The sequence below is a fragment of the Plecotus auritus genome (assembly GCF_963455305.1).
Source record: "Plecotus auritus genome assembly, chromosome: 6".
Classification (NCBI taxonomy): domain Eukaryota; kingdom Metazoa; phylum Chordata; class Mammalia; order Chiroptera; family Vespertilionidae; genus Plecotus; species Plecotus auritus.
In genome coordinates, this window is record NC_137773.1 from 114,449,916 (window position 1) to 114,473,787 (window position 23,872).

Consider the following 23,872-nt stretch of genomic DNA (forward strand, 5'->3'; position numbering starts at 1 on the left):
GTAAGCCACGCTTTCCCAGGCGTGCCCTCGACCTTCCACCAGGACATGAATTAGGAGCACGTAATTATCCTAACTGCAGAGGTGAACACGGACTCGGGCCAGACACAGAGCAGGCAGATGTGCCCACGCCACGCCACAACGGTCTCACACATGCTGTGCTGCTTCTCTGCAGCCCTGGCCGGGGTCGTTAGGAAGGATGACGCCTGCACTCAGCCCCTGGTCACACGCTGCTCCCAGGACACTCACCAGCACTGCTGCTGCGGCTCCGGAGCCAGCTCCTTGGGCGTCCCTATCCCCGCCAGGACCCCGTGCACCCGCTCCTGGGGGAGGCGCTCCCCAGTGGGGCTGTCCCCGTCCGTCCTGGAGGTGCCATCCTGGAACGTGGAGTAGCCGACGGAGAGGTCTTCGTCAGAGACGATGGGGGGGTGACCACAGGCCTCGCCTTCTCTGGACGCTGCGTGCTCATGGGCCTGCTGGTGCCGCGCGGGCAGCTCGTCTTGCAGCACCGAGAACCCTGCGGAGGACAGCGGGCCAGGAGCGCCGTGACACCCAGCCACGTCGGACAGGCCTTCCTGAGTGACCCCACGTGCCCGTCCTTGGAGGGGGGGTCCACAGCGCCAAAGCTGACCCAGACTCTGCCTGCCTTTGAGGTGCAGGTCCTGTGGGGCCTGGGCAGGGAGAGTCCATGGCCACGCAGAGGCTGGGCCACAGGGAAGGGCCCAGGGGAGGAGACGGAGGGCGGGAACTATGAGCTGCTGGCGGTGACGTGGAGCAGAGGGAGTGAGGAGTGAGCATGAGCAGCAGCAGCAGCCAGAACGCTCTGCAGGTCACTCCGGGCTGCGAGTGCTCGGGCGCCCACTTGTGGACCCACTCTGCACAAGGCCCCTGCCAGGCTCGGGGCTCTCAGGACACCCAGGCTCACACGAGAGCTCTGGGAGGCTGAGGCAGAGGCGTGACGGCCCTCACCCACTTATTCACTAAGCACCTGACAGAGCCAGGAAGGAGCCAAGAAGCCCTTGCTCACAGGACTCGGAGGGAAGGCAGTGGGGAGAGGCCCAGAGGGGGCCTGGGAACGCATCTGCACAGACACCCATGGGGCTGAGAAGGGAGGACTGGCCACGCAGGGACAGAGGGCAGCCTGAACCGGGTTGGGGGGGGGGGGCGGGGGTATGTTCACCGTCACTGAAACCCCTGCAATGTGAGAGCTGCCAAAGAACTGAGCAGGAATGCCTGTGGAAAGGCAGGGAAAGCAGGAGCAGAGCACAGGGACAGGGGGTGAAGAACGCGTTTTAGGAAGAAGGGGTTGGTTCTGTGCATCAGAAGTGACTAAAGGTGAAGCAGGAGAAGCACCGCGAGCCACAGGATTCACCGCGCATAGCAATGAGGCACAGGCCACGCGGGCGGCCACATCTGTTTGGAGGCGCCCCGAGAGTGACTGGGGGTGACAAGCGGGGAGCAGATTCAGGGGCATTTGCTCTTGTGAAGAGATCGCCTATAAGATGGGCGGAGAAACAGCAATCACACAGGCACAGTGCGGCACGTCCGGCTGGGAGCCGGGGTGCCTATAGGAGTGACACTCTTAACTGGACAAAAGACCAGGGTGGTAGCCAAACCCAGAACGGGGGCCGGCAGGCCTGAGGTCATGCAGGCAGGAGATGGGGTGACGGAACATGAGTGTCTGCTTGTGTTTGGTCCTATTTCCCAAAAATAAACTTTTATTGATCTCAGAAAGGAAGGGAGAGGGAGAGAGAGAAACATCAATGAGGAGAGAGAATCCTGGATCGGCTGCCTCCTGCAAGCCCCCTACTGGTGATCGAGCCCGCAATCTGGACATATGCCCTGACCGGGATTGAACCGTGAACTCCTGGTTTAAAGTTCAACACTCAACCCCTAAGTCATGTTGGCTGGGCCGATTGTTCCTACTCTTTTTAAGAAATACAAAGCCTGATTCTCAGCTCAGAATAAGTAAGGAGCCATGTTGGCAGCATGAAGGAGAAGAGAAGCTGTGAGACTGAGAAGAGAGGGAGGAAAGAGAAGAGAGGTAAGACAGAGAGGAGAGGGGGCAGAGAGAGGGGGCAGAGAGGAGAGGGGGGCAGAGAGGAGTGGGGGGCAGAGAGGAGAGGGGGCAGAGAGGAGAGTGGGGCAGAGAGGAGAGGGGGGCAGAGAGGAGAGGGAGGACAGAGAGGAGTGGGGGGGAGAGAGGAGAGGGGGGCAGAGAGGAGAGGGAGGGCAGAGAGGAGTGGGGGGCAGAGAGGAGAGGGGGCAGAGAGGAGAGCGGGGCAGAGAGGATAGGGTGCAGAGAGGAGAGGGAGGACTGAGAAGAGGGGGGCAGAGAGGAGAGGGAGGACAGAGAGGAGTGGGGGGCAGAGAGGAGAGGGGGCAGAGAGGAGAGGGGACAGAGAGGAGAGGGGGCAGAGAGGAGTGGGGGGGCAGAGAGGAGTGGGGGGCAGAGAGGAGAGGGGGGCAGAGAGGAGAGGAAGGGCAGAGAGGAGACGGGGGCAGAGAGGAGAGGGAGGACAGAGAGGAGAGGGAGGACGGAGAGGAGAGGGGGCAGAGAGGAGAGGGAGGATAGAGAGGAGAGGAGGCAGAGAGGAGAGGGAGGACAAAGAAGAGAGGGGGCAGAGAGGAGAGGGGGCAGAGAGGAGAGGGGGCAGAGAGGAGAGGGAGGACAGAGAGGAGAGGGGACAGAGAGGAGAGGGGGCAGAGAGGAGTGGGGGGGCAGAGAGGAGTGGGGCGCAGAGAGGAGAGGGGACAGAGAGGAGAGGGGGCAGAGAGGAGTGGGGGGCAGAGAGGAGAGGGGGCAGAGAGCAGAGGGGGGCAGAGAGGAGTGGGGGGCAGAGAGGAGAGGGGACAGAGAGGAGAGGGGGCAGAGAGGAGAGGGAGGACAGAGAGGAGAGGGGGCAGAGAGGAGAGGGGGCAGAGAGGAGTGGGGGGGCAGAGAGGAGTGGGGGGCAGAGAGGAGAGGGGACAGAGAGGAGAGGGGGCAGAGAGGAGTGGGGGGCAGAGAGGAGAGGGGGCAGAGAGGAGAGGGGGGGCAGAGAGGAGTGGGGGGCAGAGAGGAGAGGGGACAGAGAGGAGAGGGGGCAGAGAGGAGAGGGGGCAGAGAGGAGAGGGGGGGCAGAGAGGAGTGGGGGGCAGAGAGGAGAGGGGACAGAGAGGAGAGGGGGCAGAGAGGAGTGGGGGGCAGAGAGGAGAGGGGGCAGAGAGGAGAGGAAGGACAGAGAGGAGAGGGGGGCAGAGAGGAGTGGGGGGCAGAGAGGAGAGGGGGCAGAGAGGAGAGGGAGGACAGAGAGGAGAGGGGGCAGAGAGGAGAGGGGGCAGAGAGGAGTGGGGGGGGCAGAGAGAAGTGGGGGGCAGAGAGGAGAGGGGACAGAGAGGAGAGGGGGCAGAGAGGAGTGGGGGGCAGAGAGGAGAGGGGGCAGAGAGGAGAGGGGGCAGAGAGGAGTGGGGGGCAGAGAGGAGAGGGGGCAGAGAGGAGAGGGGGCAGAGAGGAGATGGGGCAGAGAGGAGAGGAAGGACTGAGAAGAGGGGGGCAGAGAGGAGGGGGGGCAGAGAGGAGGGGGGGCAGAGAGGAGAGGGGGCAGAGAGGAGTGGGGGGCAGAGAGGAGAGGGGGCAGAGAGGAGAGGGGGCAGAGAGGAGTGGGGGGCAGAGAGGAGAGGGGGCAGTGAGGAGAGGGGGCAGAGAGGAGTGGGGGGCAGAGAGGAGAGGGGTCAGAGAGGAGAGGGGGCAGAGAGGATAGGGTGCAGAGAGGAGAGGGAGGACTGAGAAGAGGGGGGCAGAGAGGAGAGGGGGCAGAGAGGAGAGGGAGGGCAGAGAGGAGAGGGGGCAGAGAGGAGTGGGGGCAGAGAGGAGAGGGGGGACAGAGAGGGGGCAGAGAGGAGAGGGGGCAGAGAGGAGAGGGAGGGCAGAGAGAAGAGGGGGCAGAGAGGGGGCAGAGAGGAGAGGGGGCAGAGAGGAGAGGGGGCAGAGAGGGGGCAGAGAGGAGAGGGGGCAGAGAGGAGAGGAGGGCAGAGAGGAGAGGGGGCAGAGAGGAGAGGGGGCAGAGAGGAGAGGGAGGGCAGAGAGGAGAGGGGGCAGAGAGGAGAGGGGGCAGAGAGGAGAGGGGGGACAGAGAGGGGGCAGAGAGGAGAGGGGGCAGAGAGGAGAGGGAGGGCAGAGAGGGGGCAGAGAGGAGAGGGGGCAGAGAGGAGAGGGGGGACATAGAGGGGGCAGAGAGGAGAGGGGGCAGAGAGGAGAGGGAGGGCAGAGAGGAGAGGCAGGACAGAGAGGAGAGGAGGCAGAGAGGAGAGGGAGGACAAAGAAGAGAGGGGGCAGAGAGGAGAGGGAGGACAGAGAGGAGAGGGAGGGCAGAGAGGGGGCAGAGAGGAGAGGGGGCAGAGAGGAGAGGGGGGACATAGAGGGGGCAGAGAGGAGAGGGGGCAGAGAGGAGAGGGAGGACAGAGAGGAGTGGGAGGGCAGAGAGGAGAGGAAGGGCTGAGAGGAGACGGGGGCAGAGAGGAGAGGGAGGGCAGAGAGGAGAGGGGGCAGAGAGGAGAGGGGGCAGAGAGGAGAGGGAGGACAGAGAGGAGAGGAGGCAGAGAGGAGAGGGAGGACAAAGAAGAGAGGGGGCAGTGAGGAGAGGGGGCAGAGAGGAGAGGGAGGGCAGAGAGGAGAGGGAGGGCAGAGAGGAGAGGGGGGCAGAGAGGAGAGGGAGGGCAGAGAGGAGAGGGGGGCAGAGAGGAGAGGAAGGGCTGAGAGGAGACGGGGGCAGAGAGGAGAGGGAGGGCAGAGAGGAGAGGGGGCAGAGAGGAGAGGGGGCAGAGAGGAGAGGGAGGACTGAGAAGAGGGGGGCAGAGAGGAGGGGGGGCAGAGAGGAGGGGGGCAGAGAGGAGAGGGGGCAGAGAGGAGTGGGGGGCAGAGAGGAGAGGGGGCAGAGAGGTGAGGGGGCAGAGAGGAGAGGGGGCAGAGAGGAGAGGGGGCAGAGAGGAGTGGGGGGCAGAGAGGAGAGGGGGCAGTGAGGAGAGGGGGCAGAGAGGAGTGGGGGGCAGAGAGGAGAGGGGGCAGAGAGGAGAGGGGGCAGAGAGGATAGGGTGCAGAGAGGAGAGGGAGGACTGAGAAGAGGGGGGCAGAGAGGAAGGGGGGCAGAGAGGAGAGGGGGCAGAGAGGAGAGGGAGGGCAGAGAGGAGAGGGGGCAGAGAGGAGTGGGGGCAGAGAGGAGAGGGGGGACATAGAGGGGGCAGAGAGGAGAGGGGGCAGAGAGGAGAGGGAGGGCAGAGAGGAGAGGCAGGACAGAGAGGAGAGGAGGCAGAGAGGAGAGGGAGGACAAAGAAGAGAGGGGGCAGAGAGGAGAGGGAGGACAGAGAGGAGAGGGGGGCAGAGAGGAGAGGGTAGGGCAGAGAGGAGAGGGAGGGCAGAGAGGAGAGGGGGGCAGAGAGGAGAGGGGGCAGAGAGGAGAGGGAGGACAGAGAGGAGTGGGAGGGCAGAGAGGAGAGGAAGGGCTGAGAGGAGACGGGGGCAGAGAGGAGAGGGAGGGCAGAGAGGAGAGGGGGCAGAGAGGAGAGGGGGCAGAGAGGAGAGGGAGGACAGAGAGGAGAGGAGGCAGAGAGGAGAGGGAGGACAAAGAAGAGAGGGGGCAGTGAGGAGAGGGGGCAGAGAGGAGAGGGAGGGCAGAGAGGAGAGGGAGGGCAGAGAGGAGAGGGGGGCAGAGAGGAGAGGGAGGGCAGAGAGGAGAGGGGGGCAGAGAGGAGAGGAAGGGCTGAGAGGAGACGGGGGCAGAGAGGAGAGGGAGGGCAGAGAGGAGAGGGGGCAGAGAGGAGAGGGGGCAGAGAGGAGAGGGAGGACTGAGAAGAGGGGGGCAGAGAGGAGGGGGGGCAGAGAGGAGGGGGGCAGAGAGGAGAGGGGGCAGAGAGGAGTGGGGGGCAGAGAGGAGAGGGGGCAGAGAGGTGAGGGGGCAGAGAGGAGAGGGGGCAGAGAGGAGAGGGGGCAGAGAGGAGTGGGGGGCAGAGAGGAGAGGGGGCAGTGAGGAGAGGGGGCAGAGAGGAGTGGGGGGCAGAGAGGAGAGGGGGCAGAGAGGAGAGGGGGCAGAGAGGATAGGGTGCAGAGAGGAGAGGGAGGACTGAGAAGAGGGGGGCAGAGAGGAAGGGGGGCAGAGAGGAGAGGGGGCAGAGAGGAGAGGGAGGGCAGAGAGGAGAGGGGGCAGAGAGGAGTGGGGGCAGAGAGGAGAGGGGGGACAGAGAGGGGGCAGAGATGAGAGGGGGCAGAGAGGAGAGGGAGGGTAGAGAGGAGAGGAGGCAGAGAGGGGGCAGAGAGGAGAGGGGGCAGAGAGGAGAGGGGGCAGAGAGGAGAGGGGGCAGAGAGGGGGCAGAGAGGAGAGGGGGCAGAGAGGAGAGGGGGCAGAGAGGAGAGGGGGCAGAGAGGGGGCAGAGAGGAGAGGGGGCAGAGAGGAGAGGGAGGGCAGAGAGGAGAGGGGGCAGAGAGGAGAGGGGGGACAGAGAGGGGGCAAAGAGGAGAGGGGGCAGAGAGGAGAGGGAGGGCAGAGAGGGGGCAGAGAGGAGAGGGGGCAGAGAGGAGAGGGGGGACATAGAGGGGGCAGAGAGGAGAGGGGGCAGAGAGGAGAGGGAGGACAGAGAGGAGTGGGAGGGCAGAGAGGAGAGGAAGGGCTGAGAGGAGACGGGGGCAGAGAGGAGAGGGAGGGCAGAGAGGAGAGGGGGCAGAGAGGAGAGGGGGCAGAGAGGAGAGGGAGGACAGAGAGGAGAGGAGGCAGAGAGGAGAGGGAGGACAAAGAAGAGAGGGGGCAGTGAGGAGAGGGGGCAGAGAGGAGAGGGGGGCAGAGAGGAGAGGAAGGGCTGAGAGGAGACGGGGGCAGAGAGGAGAGGGAGGGCAGAGAGGAGAGGGGGCAGAGAGGAGAGGGGGCAGAGAGGAGAGGGAGGACTGAGAAGAGGGGGGCAGAGAGGAGGGGGGGCAGAGAGGAGGGGGGCAGAGAGGAGAGGGGGCAGAGAGGAGTGGGGGGCAGAGAGGAGAGGGGGCAGAGAGGTGAGGGGGCAGAGAGGAGAGGGGGCAGAGAGGAGAGGGGGCAGAGAGGAGTGGGGGGCAGAGAGGAGAGGGGGCAGTGAGGAGAGGGGGCAGAGAGGAGTGGGGGGCAGAGAGGAGAGGGGGCAGAGAGGAGAGGGGGCAGAGAGGATAGGGTGCAGAGAGGAGAGGGAGGACTGAGAAGAGGGGGGCAGAGAGGAAGGGGGGCAGAGAGGAGAGGGGGCAGAGAGGAGAGGGAGGGCAGAGAGGAGAGGGGGCAGAGAGGAGTGGGGGCAGAGAGGAGAGGGGGGACAGAGAGGGGGCAGAGATGAGAGGGGGCAGAGAGGAGAGGGAGGGTAGAGAGGAGAGGAGGCAGAGAGGGGGCAGAGAGGAGAGGGGGCAGAGAGGAGAGGGGGCAGAGAGGAGAGGGGGCAGAGAGGGGGCAGAGAGGAGAGGGGGCAGAGAGGAGAGGGGGCAGAGAGGAGAGGGGGCAGAGAGGGGGCAGAGAGGAGAGGGGGCAGAGAGGAGAGGGAGGGCAGAGAGGAGAGGGGGCAGAGAGGAGAGGGGGGACAGAGAGGGGGCAAAGAGGAGAGGGGGCAGAGAGGAGAGGGAGGGCAGAGAGGGGGCAGAGAGGAGAGGGGGCAGAGAGGAGAGGGGGGACATAGAGGGGGCAGAGAGGAGAGGGGGCAGAGAGGAGAGGGAGGACAGTGAGGAGTGGGAGGGCAGAGAGGAGAGGAAGGGCTGAGAGGAGACGGGGGCAGAGAGGAGAGGGAGGGCAGAGAGGAGAGGGGGCAGAGAGGAGAGGGGGCAGAGAGGAGAGGGAGGACAGAGAGGAGAGGAGGCAGAGAGGAGAGGGAGGACAAAGAAGAGAGGGGGCAGTGAGGAGAGGGGGCAGAGAGGAGAGGGAGGGCAGAGAGGAGAGGGAGGGCAGAGAGGAGAGGGGGGCAGAGAGGAGAGGGAGGGCAGAGAGGAGAGGGGGGCAGAGAGGAGAGGAAGGGCTGAGAGGAGACGGGGGCAGAGAGGAGAGGGAGGGCAGAGAGGAGAGGGGGCAGAGAGGAGAGGGGGCAGAGAGGAGAGGGAGGACTGAGAAGAGGGGGGCAGAGAGGAGGGGGGGCAGAGAGGAGGGGGGCAGAGAGGAGAGGGGGCAGAGAGGAGTGGGGGGCAGAGAGGAGAGGGGGCAGAGAGGTGAGGGGGCAGAGAGGAGAGGGGGCAGAGAGGAGAGGGGGCAGAGAGGAGTGGGGGGCAGAGAGGAGAGGGGGCAGTGAGGAGAGGGGGCAGAGAGGAGTGGGGGGCAGAGAGGAGAGGGGGCAGAGAGGAGAGGGGGCAGAGAGGATAGGGTGCAGAGAGGAGAGGGAGGACTGAGAAGAGGGGGGCAGAGAGGAAGGGGGGCAGAGAGGAGAGGGGGCAGAGAGGAGAGGGAGGGCAGAGAGGAGAGGGGGCAGAGAGGAGTGGGGGCAGAGAGGAGAGGGGGGACAGAGAGGGGGCAGAGATGAGAGGGGGCAGAGAGGAGAGGGAGGGTAGAGAGGAGAGGAGGCAGAGAGGGGGCAGAGAGGAGAGGGGGCAGAGAGGAGAGGGGGCAGAGAGGAGAGGGGGCAGAGAGGGGGCAGAGAGGAGAGGGGGCAGAGAGGAGAGGGGGCAGAGAGGAGAGGGGGCAGAGAGGGGGCAGAGAGGAGAGGGGGCAGAGAGGAGAGGGAGGGCAGAGAGGAGAGGGGGCAGAGAGGAGAGGGGGGACAGAGAGGGGGCAAAGAGGAGAGGGGGCAGAGAGGAGAGGGAGGGCAGAGAGGGGGCAGAGAGGAGAGGGGGCAGAGAGGAGAGGGGGGACATAGAGGGGGCAGAGAGGAGAGGGGGCAGAGAGGAGAGGGAGGGCAGAGAGGAGAGGGAGGACAGAGAGGAGAGGAGGCAGAGAGGAGAGGGAGGACAAAGAAGAGAGGGCAGAGAGGAGAGGGAGGACAGAGAGGAGAGGGGGGCAGAGAGGAGAGGGAGGGCAGAGATGAGAGGGAGGGCAGAGAGGAGAGGGGGGCAGAGAGGAGAGGGGGCAGAGAGGAGAGGGAGGACAGAGAGGAGAGGGAGGGCAGAGAGGAGAGGGAGGGCAGAGAGGAGAGGGGGGCAGAGAGGAGAGGGGGCAGAGAGGAGAGGGAGGACAGAGAGGAGAGGGAGGACAGAGAGGAGAGGGAGGACAGAGAGGAGAGGGGGCAGAGAGGAGAGGGAGGACGGAGAGGAGAGGGGGCAGAGAGGAGAGGGAGGACGGAGAGGAGAGGGGGCAGAGAGGAGAGGGAGGACAGAGTAGAGGAGGCAGAGAGGAGAGGGAGCACAAAGAAGAGAGGGGGCAGAGAGGAGAGGGGGCAGAGAGGAGAGGGAGGGCAGAGAGGAGAGGGAGGGCAGAGAGGAGAGGGGTGCAGAGAGGAGAGGGAGGGCAGAGAGGAGAGGGAGGCAGAGAGGAGAGGAAGGGCTGAGAGGAGACGGGGGCAGAGAGGAGAGGGAGGACAGAGAGGAGAGGGGGGCAGAGAGGAGAGGGAGGGCAGAGAGGAGAGGGAGGACAGAGAGGAGAGGGGGGCAGAGAGGAGAGGGAGGGCAGAGAGGAGAGGGGGCAGAGAGGAGAGGGAGGACGGAGAGGAGAGGGGGCAGAGAGGAGAGGGAGGACGGAGAGGAGAGGGGGCAGAGAGGAGAGGGAGGGCAGAGAGGAGAGGAGGCAGTGAGGAGAGGGAGGACAAAGAAGAGAGGGGGCAGAGAGGAGAGGGGGCAGAGAGGAGAGGGAGGGCAGAGAGGAGAGGGGGGCAGAGAGGAGAGGGAGGACAGAGAGGAGAGGGGGGCAGAGAGGAGAGGGAGGACAGAGAGGAGAGCAGGCAGAGAGGAGAGGGAGGACAAAGAAGAGAGGGGGCAGAGAGGAGAGGGGGCAGAGAGGAGAGGGAGGGCAGAGAGGAGAGGGGGCCGAGAGGAGAGGGAGGACAAAGAAGAGAGGGGGCAGAGAGGAGAGGGGGCAGAGAGGAGAGGGAGGGCAGAGAGGAGAGGGGGCCGAGAGGAGAGGGAGGACAGAGAGGAGAGGGGGCAGAGAGGAGAGGGAGGACGGAGAGGAGAGGGGGCAGAGAAGAGAGGGGGACAGAGAGGAGGGGGACAGAGAGGAGGGGCGCAGAGAGTAGGGGGGGCAGAGAGGAGAGGGTGGAAAGAGAGGAGAGGGGGGCAGAGAGGAGAGCATGCAGAGAAGAGAGGGGGACAGAGAGGCGGGGGGGGGGCTGAGAGGAGAGGGAAGACAGAGAGGATAGGGGGCAGAGAAGAGAGGGGGACAGAGAGGAGCGGTGGCAGAGAGAGGGTGGAAAGAGAGGAGAGGGGGGCAGAGTGAGCTGCCTAGAGATGTGAATAAACTAGGGACTTTGATGCCAGAGGTCCTAGTGGGTCTGAATCATGGTTGGTCTGGAGGAGCAGAAGATGAAGTCAGGGTAGCGCTTCTCCAGGAGAGGGCAGTCGTGGGTCCACGGAGACTGGCACAGTCTCGTGGGCACAGCATAGATGTGGCAGCTGAGCTGGTGGGAAAGACGTGGAACTGAGGTGAAGCACTGAGGTGTCATCCCAGTCTACAGCCTGGTGGACAGAATGTCTGTCTCCTTAAAAGCCATGTTGAAACCCAGTCCCAAGGTGGTGGCCAGCAGGTGGCTGTTGGGAGGGAGGGGGTGCTGAGGTGAGCCTGAGGGGGTTCCTGCCTGAGAAGGGTGAGGGGGGCACAGCGGGAGGAGGCATCCCCCCGGACTTCCTGTCTCCAGGACAGAGGAAAACATCTGCTTTAAGCCACAGTTTGTGTTGCCTTATAGCCAAGCTGAGACTCTAATGAATTAACAAGGAATGAATAGCATGGGCACCTTCCAATGGGCAGGGAGGCCTCAGGGCAGCAAGGAGAACATGTCAGCACCCACAGCGAGCCCCTCCCTTAGACAAGAGAGTAGCCCAGCTGCTTGAATTAGTCATGCAGGCACACGCAGGCACACGCAGGCACACACGCACACTGCCTGACCTTCGCTGTGGTCCAGCGTGATAGTCTGCTCTATCTCGGCGTAGCTATGGCTGGCGCGTTCCAGGAGTGGCTCCGTGTTGGTCTCTAGGAGATGCACAATGTCCATGCGGTTGATCTTGGTGAGGCATTCAATGAGACTGGTGTCTGGGATAGGAAAGAAAAGCATGTATTGCATGTGAGTTTGCTCTTTTAAAAACAACCTTCATTTAGCTGTCTTACTAAAATGTTGGTATTTGTACAGGAAACAGCAAGCCCAAATAAAGTTATTTGTAAAAATAAGCAAAAAGATAAACAACAGATAAGCAGAAAATGTGTGAGCCAGCCTGGGCACAGCCCTCACAGAACTGCCAGGTAAAGGACAGGACCCCCTGTCAATTCTGAACTTAAGATAAAAACCAAAGACTTTTTCAGTATAAGCACATCCCACCTATGGCATGGGATATACTCATCACAAGAAAAGCGTTTGCTGGCTCTCTGAAAGTCAAGTCCGCCCGAGGGAACTGGTTCCCTCTCTTTTTGTTGGTGAAGTCCTGCAAAGGCACCCAGATGGTGAGAAGTGGAGGTACACGGAGATGGAGGTGAATAAGGGGGACTCTGGCTGGAGCTCTGGAGACGCTCCGGGAAGCGGCCCCTGAGACAAGTGAGGGTGGGAAGTGTATGTGATCGCCGAGGTCAGATGGTCACACACAGCACTGGGAGAGTATCTGCTTCACACCCCCCACCCATGTAAGTTATTTAGCAGTACAGGAAGGAGGAGCAGGAGGTAGTCACTACCAATAAAACATAAACATTAACACAACTGTTAATGTTTAGGTGTTTAGAAAATGCAGGACTTTAATAACATTCCTGCCCGGCTGGTGTTGCTCAGTGGTTGAGCATCGACCTAGGAACCAGGAGGTCATGGTTCGATTCCCGGTCAGGGCACATGCCTGGGTTGTGAGCTCGATCCACAGTGTAGGGCGTGCAGGAGGCAGCCTATCAATGATTCTCTCTCATCATTGATGTTTCTCTCTCTCTCTCTCTCTCTCTCCATTGCCTTTCTCTCTGTAATCAATAGAGTATATTTTAACAAGTAATATCCCTGCTAGCAGCCTGGGTTGCCACGCTCTCCCACCCCGTGCCCCCCGCCCCGGTCCAGTGGTGCTGGCCACAGGAACCCAGTGCAGGGGTCTTAGGAGATTTTAGAAACGTTGCGCATGTTCTTGTGGGTGGCAGCCGTACTCCGCACCTATCATGTGACCCGACTGAAGGGCAAGAAGGCATGTGTGGGACATGTCCTGCTGCACCCCCAGCCTGTCCTGCCCGAGCCCACCTACCAGTGGCGAGCTTCCCGTCCCGCTCCAGCCAATACTTCAGCAGCGCGTGACTCTGGTCCTGCAGGGAGTTGGGGTTCTCCACCCGAATCTGGTGGATCTGCTCCTCAGAGAAGTCCAGCTCTCTGGCCAATTCTGGAAGAGATGCCGCTGTCTCAGAGCTAGCGCCCCTACGCCTGCCGGGTTCTGGGCAGGGGGCTCTCTCCATACTGCACGTGACAGGACCACTGTCCCCACGCAGGAGCATGAGGCACACACACCTTTGCTCTTCTAACGCTAGTTATAGACTTTCCTTAAAGCTGCATCTAGAATTGTTCACCGTCCTGGTAGAAATAGTAGGTTTGAGGCTATGGTGAAAAAGTAAGTGTAATGTGGTCCCGTTTAATTCCAAAATGCACATGAGACCATTAGTACCGACTCTTACTCTTAACCAACACAATGGGAAATAACCCACTGAAACAGGAGACATGGACCATTTCTCACCCTTGTCATCATTCGGTGACAGACGTCTTAAGCACTATAATTCCTGTTCTCAGCATTTCACTTGGGTAAACACTGGTTGTGGCTGCATGACGGCGGCTGAATAAATTCTTTTCTCTGATTTGATGTCGTGTAAGTAACGGTCTAGGAAGACTTGCCCTGGTCTATACTGACATTCTGCGTGGATGCCTGTGCTCTGTGAGGTGTGCATGTGCAAATGAGAGGTCTGCTTGGAAGGGCAATGTGCCAATATCTTTCAGAATTAAAAATGTAGCCCAGCTGATTGGGCATTGACCTATGAACCAGCAGATCACGGTTTAATTCCCGGTCAGGGCACATACCTGGGTTGCAGGCTGGATCCTCAGTGGGTGTATGTGTGGGGCGGGGGCGGGGTGCGCATGCAGGAGGCAGCCCATCAATGATTCTGTCTCATCACTGACATTTCTATCTCTCCCTTCCCTCTGAAATCAGTGGAAATACATTCATACACACACACACACCCTTTACCCAACAATTCTGCTCCCAGCATGTGCCCTCCAGCTATGCTCACAAAAATATCCCAGTGCACACATACTGATCACATTAGCAAAACACAACCACATGCCCAGCAGTGAAGACCACTGGCAGTTACGGCACCTCCACAGCAGAATTAAATGGTCATTTAAAAGGACGAGCTGGATGCTCATCTCTGATGATGGATATTTATGCGATTTAAGTAAAATTTGCTTCTTTTTAAGAGGCATACATGTGAGCACTGCATGTTTTCTGAATGCATGAAGATGTCCCAGCAGTGACCTTTGGGGCATGAGGTCAGAGGACCAGATGTAGGTAAGAGACTTTTTTACTTTTCATTTTCATACCACCGTGTATGGTTGTAGGGTCTTACTTTTCAATATGTCTAACGATATTACATTTAATATGTATGTACATATAAATCTAAGAAACAAAATAGCCCTGGCTGGTGTTGCTCAGTGGTTAGAGTGTTGGCCCATGGACCAAAGGGTCACAGGTTCGATTCCTACTCAAGGGCACCTACGTGGGTTGCAGGTTTGATCCCTGGTCCCAGTCCGCTGCTTGCGGGAGGCAAGCAACTGTGTCTCTCTCACATCCATGTTTCCCTCTCTCTCTCTCCCCACTCCCTCCCTCCCTCTCTCTCCAAAATCAATGGAAAAATATCCTCTGGTGAGGATTAACAACAACAACAAAAAAAGAAGAAGAAGAAAACAAAATAAAGTAATTCTGAATGTTACCTACTCAATAAGTCAACCAGGGATATTTGCTGTCCTTCCTTCCTCTGAATTCCTCAATTAAATAAATTTTATCAATTTTTATTTTTATTTTTTTTTTAGCTCTTAACTATTACTTTTATTTGTAATTGGAATACAAATACCCATTTTTGAAAGAACGCACCTATGTATAGCAGAAATCCTTTGTTTACATCTCAAAACACGGAGAGAAAACAAAATATTTTAGAAGCTCAGAAACTAGAAACACTATTTTTCTTTTTTTTCTGGGGTGGGGGTAGGGGGATGAAGCTGGGGGAGGAAGAAACATAATTTACTTATTTTTAAAATTTCTTTATTGATTAAGGTATCACATATTTGTGCTCATCCCCCATTCCCCTCCTGAACCCCTCCCCACGCATGCCCCCACCCCCCTGTTGTCCGTGACCACTGGTTAGGCTTATATGCATGCATACAAGTCCTTTGGTTGATTTCTCCTCCTTACCCCCACTCTCCCCAACCTTCCCTGAGGTTTGACAGTCTGATCGATGCTTCCCTGTCTCCGGGTCTGTTTTTGTTCATCAGTTTATGTTGTTCATTATTTCCCCTAGATGAGTGAGATCTTGTGATACTAGAAATACACTTATAAGAACTGAAAATAAGACAAGCAATAATGGTTATGCTAAGAAGCAAATGAATCAGTCTGTAGTGAGTTTCTTTCTGGGCCAACAGTTCTTTTGAGTCCCAATTTCAATGTCAAACAGATCCTATGTGTACATGTCAGCAATGATATTTCAGTTCTGGATGGTGTTGATCAATTTTTAAAGAAAATGGCTATTCTTCCTGCTTCAAGGCATTTATTGCACCTTATTGATTATCTTTGGTATGGGGATTTTGGACTCCTATTCATCACCAAATCTTTAAGAAACTTAAAAACAAACATTTGTTTCAATCAGGTAGTCACAGGTGATACAAGAGGAAGTCAGACCGAAAAAAGGAAAAGAAATAAAAGAAAGCCAGAGGCTGACCATCTAGCTTTAACGTGTCCAGCCCAGGTGAGGTGAGAGGGAACCCTGATTTGTAAATCACATGGAGCTTAGAATTCACTTTTCCTCAGTAAGTTATTGAACATGTATTTTAATTCCTACTCTCAAGCATTCCTATTTCTCAGAGTCCATGCATCTTAGCCACATGCATCTCAGCATTCATCCAAAGCCAACGTCAGCACTGTTCTCCACAAAGACCCCTGAGAGACAGCGTCTAAAACAAGGAGCCCTGGTAAGTCTCACATGAAACAGTAGGATGACAGCTAGCAATGGTTTTGAAAATCAGCCATCTCCCCAAAGTTTAGGTACCCACAGTTCCCAAAGGAGTGTTGTGGGGCTGGTACATTCTTAGAATCTCCCATAACCTCCTATTGTCCTGAGTACTAGAGGCGGTGAGAGGCCTGCCCCAGTTCCCAGGACGGGTTCACGAGCGCCCCGGTTTCCTAATCTGCAGTGTATTCTTTCGCTGTTCCTCCGGGTCTTCCTCAAGGGAAGAAAAAGGAGACCTTTCTCATTGTTCATGACACTTGGCTGATGCAACCCTGTCATTCACAACAAGCAGGCTTTATTGGAAAGTGGGCCGCTCGTGTTACCTGTCCAGCTGAAGCCCAGGTGGTCGGCGATGTAGGCCAGCCGCTCCTCCATCCGCTCCTGTGCATCCTGCTGATCTGCACAAGGTCAAGAACAGAATGGCCATGGCTGTCTGTGCCGGGAGAGGACCCCCGCACTGACCATCCACAGAGAGGAAGTCACTTGTGCAAATAGTCGATGGTCGCACAATCACGCTATTACCCTTTACATCACGTGAAGTGTGTGTTTGCCTGGTTTCTGGAATGGAATGGGGAGGAAATCTGAGACATCATGGAAACCACGTGCTTCCAATCTCTTCAATCAAGACCAGTCCCTGCACTGATGCTGTAAGCTGTGATTTCTAGCCATCGTCAGGCTCCCCTTTCCAATGACCCAAGAACACTGCCCACCAGAAAACAATCACCTCCCTTGCCGATGCCCACAAGCTCGTAACTGGGCTGCAGGCATGGAGTGACTGGTCAGGGCCTCCCCTTGCTTCCGGCAGCACAGGTCCCTCCCACCCAAGGGTCACAAGAGACCGAGACTTGTCTGGCCAGAAACCACACCTGCCTTGGCCTTGGTGACCCTGGGGGAGAGCAGTGAGGGACATGTTTGCATGTATGTCTTTTGGGCAAAGTTTTTGTCTGCTTACCCATAAGTAAGCTCTTACATTACCCCCACAAACTATGATGTTCCATTCATGTTTAACCCCCATTAACGGATGGGCAGCATTTTAGATCATGGTGTTGTAACACTCCCTATCACACAAATTTAAGAGTCCTAGTCTTTATTGCAGAGATTCCGGAAGCTCTGGGGCCACTTCTCAGCACCATCTATGGTTTCCATGGTTATAACTCAGAACCATCGGCCCCTCACAGTCCACTAAGTCATGCACAGCTGGAGTTTTGTTGTCTGCTGCTTCCAATCGTGGCTGCATCAACGAGAAGCACCGTTTACCTTATGTTGGTTTGTGAAAATGTGACCAGTGGTGTCTGAAATCCAACCTCTCTGAATCAAAAACAGATCCACAAAATTGTAATTTCCTATGTGAAATCCTCTTGAGCAAAGGCCATCCTAATGATGACAAAAATTAAGTGTCAATTATTTTCAAGTACAAAAAGGTTAGAAAAGCCACGGATCCGAATAATACAAAACAAACCCAGTACACTTCGGTGCAAGAGCAGGAGTGCTTGGCTGGGGGCTGGGCCCGGCCCTGCAGAGCAACAAAACTCCCTGCGGGTGCGGCTTGCGTGCAGCGGCTGGACAAGGTATGGCCATGGCCCATGTGGTCACGTTCCCATAAGCATTCTCATGGCTCAATCTTGAGATTGTTTTCACAGACAAGAGCGTACAGAGAAAGCACACAACACCAAGGGCTCACACAAACACAGGAGCCACTGCAGAAAGCTTAAAGAAAATGAGACTCGAACCACCAAAGGAAACAGACAAATGGCACAGCAACACGGGGCTCATGACATGCGGGGCCCAGGGAGCCCCGGAGGGCAATACCTTCAGTGGGGTCATGGCCACTCTCATCGGGGATGCGCTCAATCAGAGTCTCAATGGACTCATCCCAGATGGGCCTGGTGTCAAAGATGTCCTCAGGGCCCAAGCGCTCGGGCTCGGCAGGTGGCAGGCTCTCGATCACCGAGGCGTCCAGGGCACTACTGCTCTCGTCATCGGAGACTGCCTCCTGCTCCCTCTCTGCCTGGCTGAGTCTGTCCACTAGCTTGGACGCCTCATTGCTAATTTCCTCGAGGAATTCTATGGAGTCCCTGTAAAGGTCAAGGAAGTGCTCCCTGCTCTCCCGGGTGGGGCTTGGGGCACCCCTGTAGGAAGATGGGGCACCTCTGCTCTTCACCGGCAGGCGGGAGGCAAACACCTTGGGTCTCGAGGCTGCGGCCTCTGACTCAAGCGGGAACTCCTCTGCCCACTCCCCGCTTTCTGCTTCGGCCTCAGCACAGCTTGGAGCTTTTGCTGGACTTTTGGTCTTTGAGTCCAAAGGATTGGCATCTGATTCAGAGGTGGCCCTGTCATCTGCAGCCCTGCCTGGCGCATCCTGTCCCTGAGGCGGCCCTATCTTCTGCAGAGAGGAGTTCAGATGCAAAGGCTGCAGCCCAGCTGCTTGGGGAAGTGCCTTCACGGGGATTTTAGACTTGGGCTTTGTCTCCTGCTCTCTCCTCTCTTCGCTTGGGCTGGGCAGCAGGCTCTCCTCTGCAGGGGTCGGGGCGGGGATGGCAGGGGGCCTGGGCCTGACCAGGACCTGGGACTGGCTCTCAGAAGGAGGCACGCTCTCTGTGGCTGCCGTGGGGATCTCAATGACTGACTTCTGCTCCTCTGGGGAGGAGTCAGGAGAGCCACTGTCCTGTCCTGAGAATCCGGACCCAGTGACTGTGGCGACGTCTGTCAGGACCTGGACAGCAGGCAGAGGAGGCATGACGCCCCCGGTCACAGGGGGCAGGTCCTCGGCGCCCAGAGAGGCAACCAACATGTCCACAGAGGCTGGGATCCCTGTTGGGGAGCGAAAGTGACCATCCGAAGCCGGGGTTCCCTCTCCCTCCTCACTCAGGTCATCGGGGAGCAAGTCAGCCTCATCTGTGTCTTTTGATTCTGAAAGTGCCAGTGACGGAGCCGGTATCTCTGGCACTGAGGGCTCGGCGGCAGCCCCACCTCCTGCCACGTCCTCAGAGATGGTCTCCTCCCTGGACTCCTGCCCAATTTGGAAGAAGTGAAAACCGTCATCCGCATAGGACCTCTTGGTCATGTCGATGGCGCCGCTCCGGGTCATCTCAAACAACTTGCCCTCCTGAAACAGGAACGGGTTCTGGTCACCGGTTGGGGTCCCCTCTTCGGTGGGGGTCCGGGCAGGCGTGGTGTCTGGGGTGGTGCCCTGGGATTGCCTTTCTGCCATCAGACCGAACACCTTCTGCTCCTCCTCCTTCACGCGGGCCTCGAAGGCTTCATCATCCTCACGGATCTCGCTCCAGGAATCGGAGTCCACGTGGCTGGTGGTGATGACAACTGTGCTCACATGCTCGCCGGGGACCGCAGAGGTGCAGGGCCGCAGGGGCCCTATGGACACAGGGGCGCCATCCGACTGCGTCTCCCACGAGGTGCTTTCTTGCGTGGATTCCACCTCCATGCTCTGGCCCTCAAAACTGAACTCTCTGCTTGACACAGCTGCATGGGAGGAGCTGGCCTCCGCCACACCTTCCGCAGAGGACATGATGGTCAGAGAATACACTTCTGCCGAGTGAAAACTCATGTGTCTCGCCTCTGTCTGGGTTTTGCTTTCTTTGCTGGAGAAAAAAGACTGGGGAGGAACGTTTTCATACGGGCTGGTGATCTGAAGGTCACAGATGTCCTCAGTCTCGGCTCGGTCAGAACCTGGACTGTCCGTGGACAGTGTATCTGTGTGAGTGGTGATGACGGCGGTGAGCATGGGACAGGCCCTGGGGAGCCTCTTGGGAGTGTGGCCGGGTCCTGTGGCCTCTGTTTCTGTGGTGGGAGATGCAGAGACGATGTCTTCATCTGACCCTTTTCCTTCAGATGGTGGACCACCAGGCCCAGGGGGCAGAGATGAAGAGCCTTCGCTGGGGAGCACAGCTCCTGGAGATGCTACTGCAGACACGTGGCGCTCCTCTCCTTCTGAGTCCTTCTCCTCCAGGGCCTGCGGGGCTGATGGCTCCTTCCAGCCAGCCAGCTCCTCGCAGACCTCAGCATGGGGAGCGCCACTGGGACCTGAGGGGCTGGGTGAGGCCAAGCTGCCTGGGCTCCCCGCTTCACACCCAAGGCCCGTGCAGAGTTGGGGTTGGTCAGCATCTCTGTTCAGGCCATCGGAAACCAGGTCCTGGCCCCCGGGGGGACCCACCTGGCTGCCTTCAGGCAGATGAGATGTGCACGCTTCTCCTGACTCCCCGGGCCCCTCAGCATCCTCGCTCACCCTAAATGTGTACTGCTTGGAGGCCGTCAGTTGGAAGGGCATTTCCTCGGGGCTGGAGCTGGAGTCCACGCTGGACGGGAGTGGGGACGGCGGCTGCACATGGATGACTGGCTCTAGGAGCAGGCCCGGGTCAGCACCTGCTCTCGGCAGCCTCAGCTCCGGCTCGCTCTCTGAGGAGGAAGATGTCGTTCTGCTGGTGGCAGTCACCACCACAGGGACATCACGCCTGTCCTCCGTGTGCTGCCCATGCAGCGGCCCGCCCACATCAGCCGGACGCTCAGTGTCGGGCAGGGAGGAGGAGGAAGAGCCCTCGGGCTCGGGCTCTCTCCGGTGGCCCCTCTTCTGCTTGGCTTCTAACTCAAGCTCGTCAAAGGTCTTGATCTTGGCGACCATTTTAAACATCTCCTCCTCAGGCGTGAACCTCTTTCTCTCCCCGTTTTCCATGTCCTCCTCGGCGCATTCATGAATCACAGCTGGTTTGGGGAGGCTTGCATCTGAGGCCTTGGGGGTGACCTCGTAGCTGATTTCTTCGGAGCTGGGGGTGTCGGGGGACAGGGGGCTCTTCCCTGAGCTCTCCACAAGGGATGTCTGCTCAAGACTGTCGTCCTCGGCGCTACCGTCAGGGTCGCGGAGCAGCCGGGCCCGCACAGAGGCCCCCTCGGCGAGGAGCTCTGCTCTGGTAACAGCGGCCGGGAGAGGAGAGTGGCCGGGGAAGACGCCAGCCTTCACCTTTGGCTCCACGGGGCTGCCCTCCAGGGAGTCCCGGCATGGAGACTCCCGGAGGGGGCTAGGCTCCAGGGAGTCTGGGGTTTTGTGGGAGGAGTTGTCCTCCAGCACAGGGCTGGCCTCCAGGGAGTCCTGGTGGCTCACCGCCAGGGACTCGTCGGCCCCGGGGCTGAGGACCTCAGTGTCTGGCTGACGGAGGGGCAGCTCCAGGCCTGGGGGGCTGCGGGGGGCTGCCTGGGCCTGGCCAGTCCTCACAGGGGCTTCAGGCGGTGAGGGCTTGGGGCTTGTGGGTCTCTGAGCTCGGGGCTCAGTTCGTGTCTCGTGGGCAGGTGGACCGTCCTCATAGGGCATGTCCTCAGTCAGACGGACAGGCACCTTCTTCGCGGGGGACACAGCACAGCAGCCCAGGTCGCCACCCCCGGGGGTGGGGCCCGTCTCTCTGGGAAGGTCCGGGGTGGCCTCCTTCACACCCCTGGCCGTGGGCTCAGAGCCCCTGTTGACAGCCACTCTAGGCTCTCCAGCACCATCGGGAGTGTCTTTAGTGGAGGACCGTTCTTCACCCGAATGAATGTCTGTTTCTAAGGGGGTGGTTTCACTGGGCTCCCCAAGTTGCTCCTGGCTCTGCTTTGGTGAGAAAGAAAGGCTCTCTGGGCTGGTCTCAGGGGTCTCGGCCAGGCCCTCGTGCTTGTAGCTCTCCTCTGAGCTGGCCTGGGGGGTCCCCTCCATCAGGCTGCCACAAGGGGACCCCATTGCCCCCTCCTGCCGCAGGTTCTCCCAGCTGCCGTCCAGGCGGAAGGCCAGGCCCGGGAGCAGTTCTCCGCTATCTGGCTCCGGCTGGAAGGCCCTGGGGAAGGGGCTGGTGAGCACCTGCTCCAGGACCAACTGCACCTCCGCCGGCTCCGGCTCCTCCCGGTGGCAGAACTGCTGGTACCGAGCATTGTCCTCCAGCTCCTGCTTAATAACCTCTGAGAAGTCAGTGGAGGTTCTGCGGTCGGGGCTGATCTGGGGGTCCCCATTGCCCCGCTCATCCAGCTCCTCCCCGAGGGCCTGCCCCACAGGTGGCGGCACCCTGTGGCCAGACACCAGCTCCTTCCCTCCAGTGGCATCTTCTCTCGGCCCTGAGGCACCTGTGGACACAACTCCCAGGAACCTCTGGCCTGACTGGGGGGGCAGACTCTCAGTTTTCTGTGTCTCTCTCTGGGCTGGCACCTGCCCCTTTTCTTTCTCTGCCCGAGCCTTGCCCTTTTCCTGCGGCTGCTTTGGTTTGGGGGATTTGTGCTCAAAGAGTCCAGCCTTGTGTTTGGACGGGTCCTGACCTGACTGAAAGGCCTGCATCAACTCCCGGACAGACATGGTCTCCTCAATGCGCTCGGTTCTTGAGGTGGGGGACACGGGGGCTGCCTTTGCTGTTTTCCCAGACGGGGACACCAAGAGGCGCTTCTCAGCTTTCCCAGGGGCTGGCCCTGGTGGGTGCTTTTCCGTTCTGGCTGCTGGTGACATGGGCAGGCGCTTGTCTGTCCGCCCAGGCGATGCAGGTGGATGTTTATCCGTCCTTCCTGATGGCGACACAGGTGGGTGTCTGTCTGTTCTACCTGAAGGTGACACAGGTGAGCGTTTCCCGTTTTTACCTGACAAGGATGCAGGGGAGTGTCTGTCGGTTTTTGTTGCGGAAGAGGTGGGTGAGTGTCTGTCATTTTTCACTGAAGGAGACACGGGTGAGTGTCTGTCAGTTTTCGTTGAGGGAGACACAGGCGAGTGTCTGTCGTTTTTTGTTGAGGGAGACACGGGCGAGTGTTTGTCTGTTTTACTCGGTGGTGATGTGGGAGGATGCCTGTCAGACTTGGCGGAGGCGGTGAGGGAAGAGTGTCTGTCTGCCTTGGAGGATGGGGGGGCAGGTGCCCGCCTGTCGGACTTCAGGGGGGGTGAGGCGGCTGGTGGCAGCCTGGGGCTGGCCCTCCGGGGCACCTCCTCTCTGCCCTTGACTCTGATGGGCAATTTGCTTCGACCTTTCTGCTCATCTTCCACCCGCTTCTGAAGGGCCTTCACTTTGTCCTTGATGGAGCCGATGGGTGTCTCTTCCACCAGCGGAGACGTGGCCTTTCCCACGGGCAGCGGCTCAGGAGCTAACTCCGTGTCCTCCGCCATGGATTCCTCTGAACGGCCCTTTCTCAGCCCCAGCTCCACTGTGCCGGCCTGGGAACCCTCCTCTTTCTGCTCCAGGTTTTCTGCCAGCTTCCTTCGCACTGGCTTCTTCATGCCCAGGCCCGGCTTGTGCTCTTTCTGCGTCCTCTGCGTCCCATCTCGGGGAACATCCTTCCCTTGGCTCCTAGCATGCCGGTCCCCGGCCACACGGTGCCCTGGCTGCGGGGCCCCTTTGGGAGAGGCCACGTAGGAGCTCAGGTCCTCAATGAGGTAGTTTACCAGCCCCGTGGCATCCTTCTGTCCCTGAGCTGGGGTCTCCCTCGCTAGTCTAACTTCCACACACGGGACCTCGAGGACCTCCAGGGGTGCCCTCTGCTTGGCCTCTGCTATCTCCTCGTCACTGACAACTACCCACTCCTCGTCCGGCAGCTCCCTCTCCAGCTGGGGCCCCGGCTCACGGCCTTCCCCCTCCGAGCACCCCCTCCTCAGGATCTCGTTCACCTTCTCTAAGTCCTCCTTCACTTTCTCCACGATTTCAAAGGGCTCCCCTGGCTCCTCCTGGGCGGGCCCAGCCGGCTCCTTGTCCCTGAGTGGCCCCGCCCTGTCGGCTGCATCTGTGGTCAGCAGGGCACTCATCTTCAGCAGGCCCTGCTTCATCTCAGAGACTTCCGAGAGCAGGTCCGGGCTCGCCAGGGCTGGGGCCTCAGTGACCAGCTGGCTTTTCAGGACAGATGTTTCTGTCGACTCTGTCTCATCATCTTGGATATGCATGGAAAGCATTGGAAGTAAAATGGAAATCAGACAAGAAATTGGCAAATGTAACCAGGACCAAGGACACAGGGTCTTCCTGGCATGGTGGGAGGGACAATAAAATGGGTGGGGTGGCGGATCCACGAGGTCTCAGGAGACAAAGCAAAGCAAGGCTAAGGGGTACTGAAAAGGAAAATGAGCAGGAAATAACTTGCTTCACTTCTCACTTGCAGCACACCCACACTTACAACAGTGCTGAAACCAGCCATCGGCACACACGCCGACAGCGTCACAAACCAACAAAGACAGGTAGGGACAGCACATGGAGGCATCTCAAGATTGTCCAGATGGCACAGATGGATGTGGAAAGAAAAATAAACAGGAGGAAGGAAAGCAGCATCAGGAACTGCAGAGTTCATTTCCTCTGGCAGAAAGCCAGTTGGTAGCAAACTCGGTGCACTCTCATGCTCAGTGTGCGCCTCTGAATGCACAAAGTCTGAAACTTGCTCCGTTTGGCCACACAATGACTATACCCCGTGTCTCTGAATCCGCTGCAAACCGGCTTTTCAGCTAAGGAAATGCACACCTAACAGTGAGACACGGTCTGGGGCGGAGAGGCCTGGCCCTTTCTTCAGAGCCGCCTCCTTGTTTAGACACTTACAGGACAGACCAAGGAGGGGAAGAAAGG

At 59.2% G+C, this 23,872-nt stretch overlaps 1 protein-coding gene across 43 annotated transcripts in view; it reads right to left on the reverse strand.

Moving 5' to 3' along the window:
- Positions 1-23,872, reverse strand: part of ANK2 (ankyrin 2) — a 376,998-nt gene that overhangs the window by 9,994 nt on the left and 343,132 nt on the right. For 22 of the 43 annotated variants that reach the window (XM_080676485.1, XM_080676447.1, XM_080676474.1 and 19 more), the window contains 5 exons: positions 17,133-23,192; positions 15,647-15,721; positions 12,308-12,439; positions 10,992-11,135; positions 247-514 (listed from right to left, as the gene is read on the reverse strand). In XM_080676485.1, the coding sequence (XP_080532611.1) occupies positions 247-514; positions 10,992-11,135; positions 12,308-12,439; positions 15,647-15,721; positions 17,133-23,192 (6,679 nt within the window). The remainder of the gene's footprint in view (positions 1-246; positions 515-10,991; positions 11,136-12,307; positions 12,440-15,646; positions 15,722-17,132; positions 23,193-23,872) is intronic. The other 21 variants (XM_080676468.1, XM_080676469.1, XM_080676460.1 and 18 more) reach the window with 1 other exon arrangement.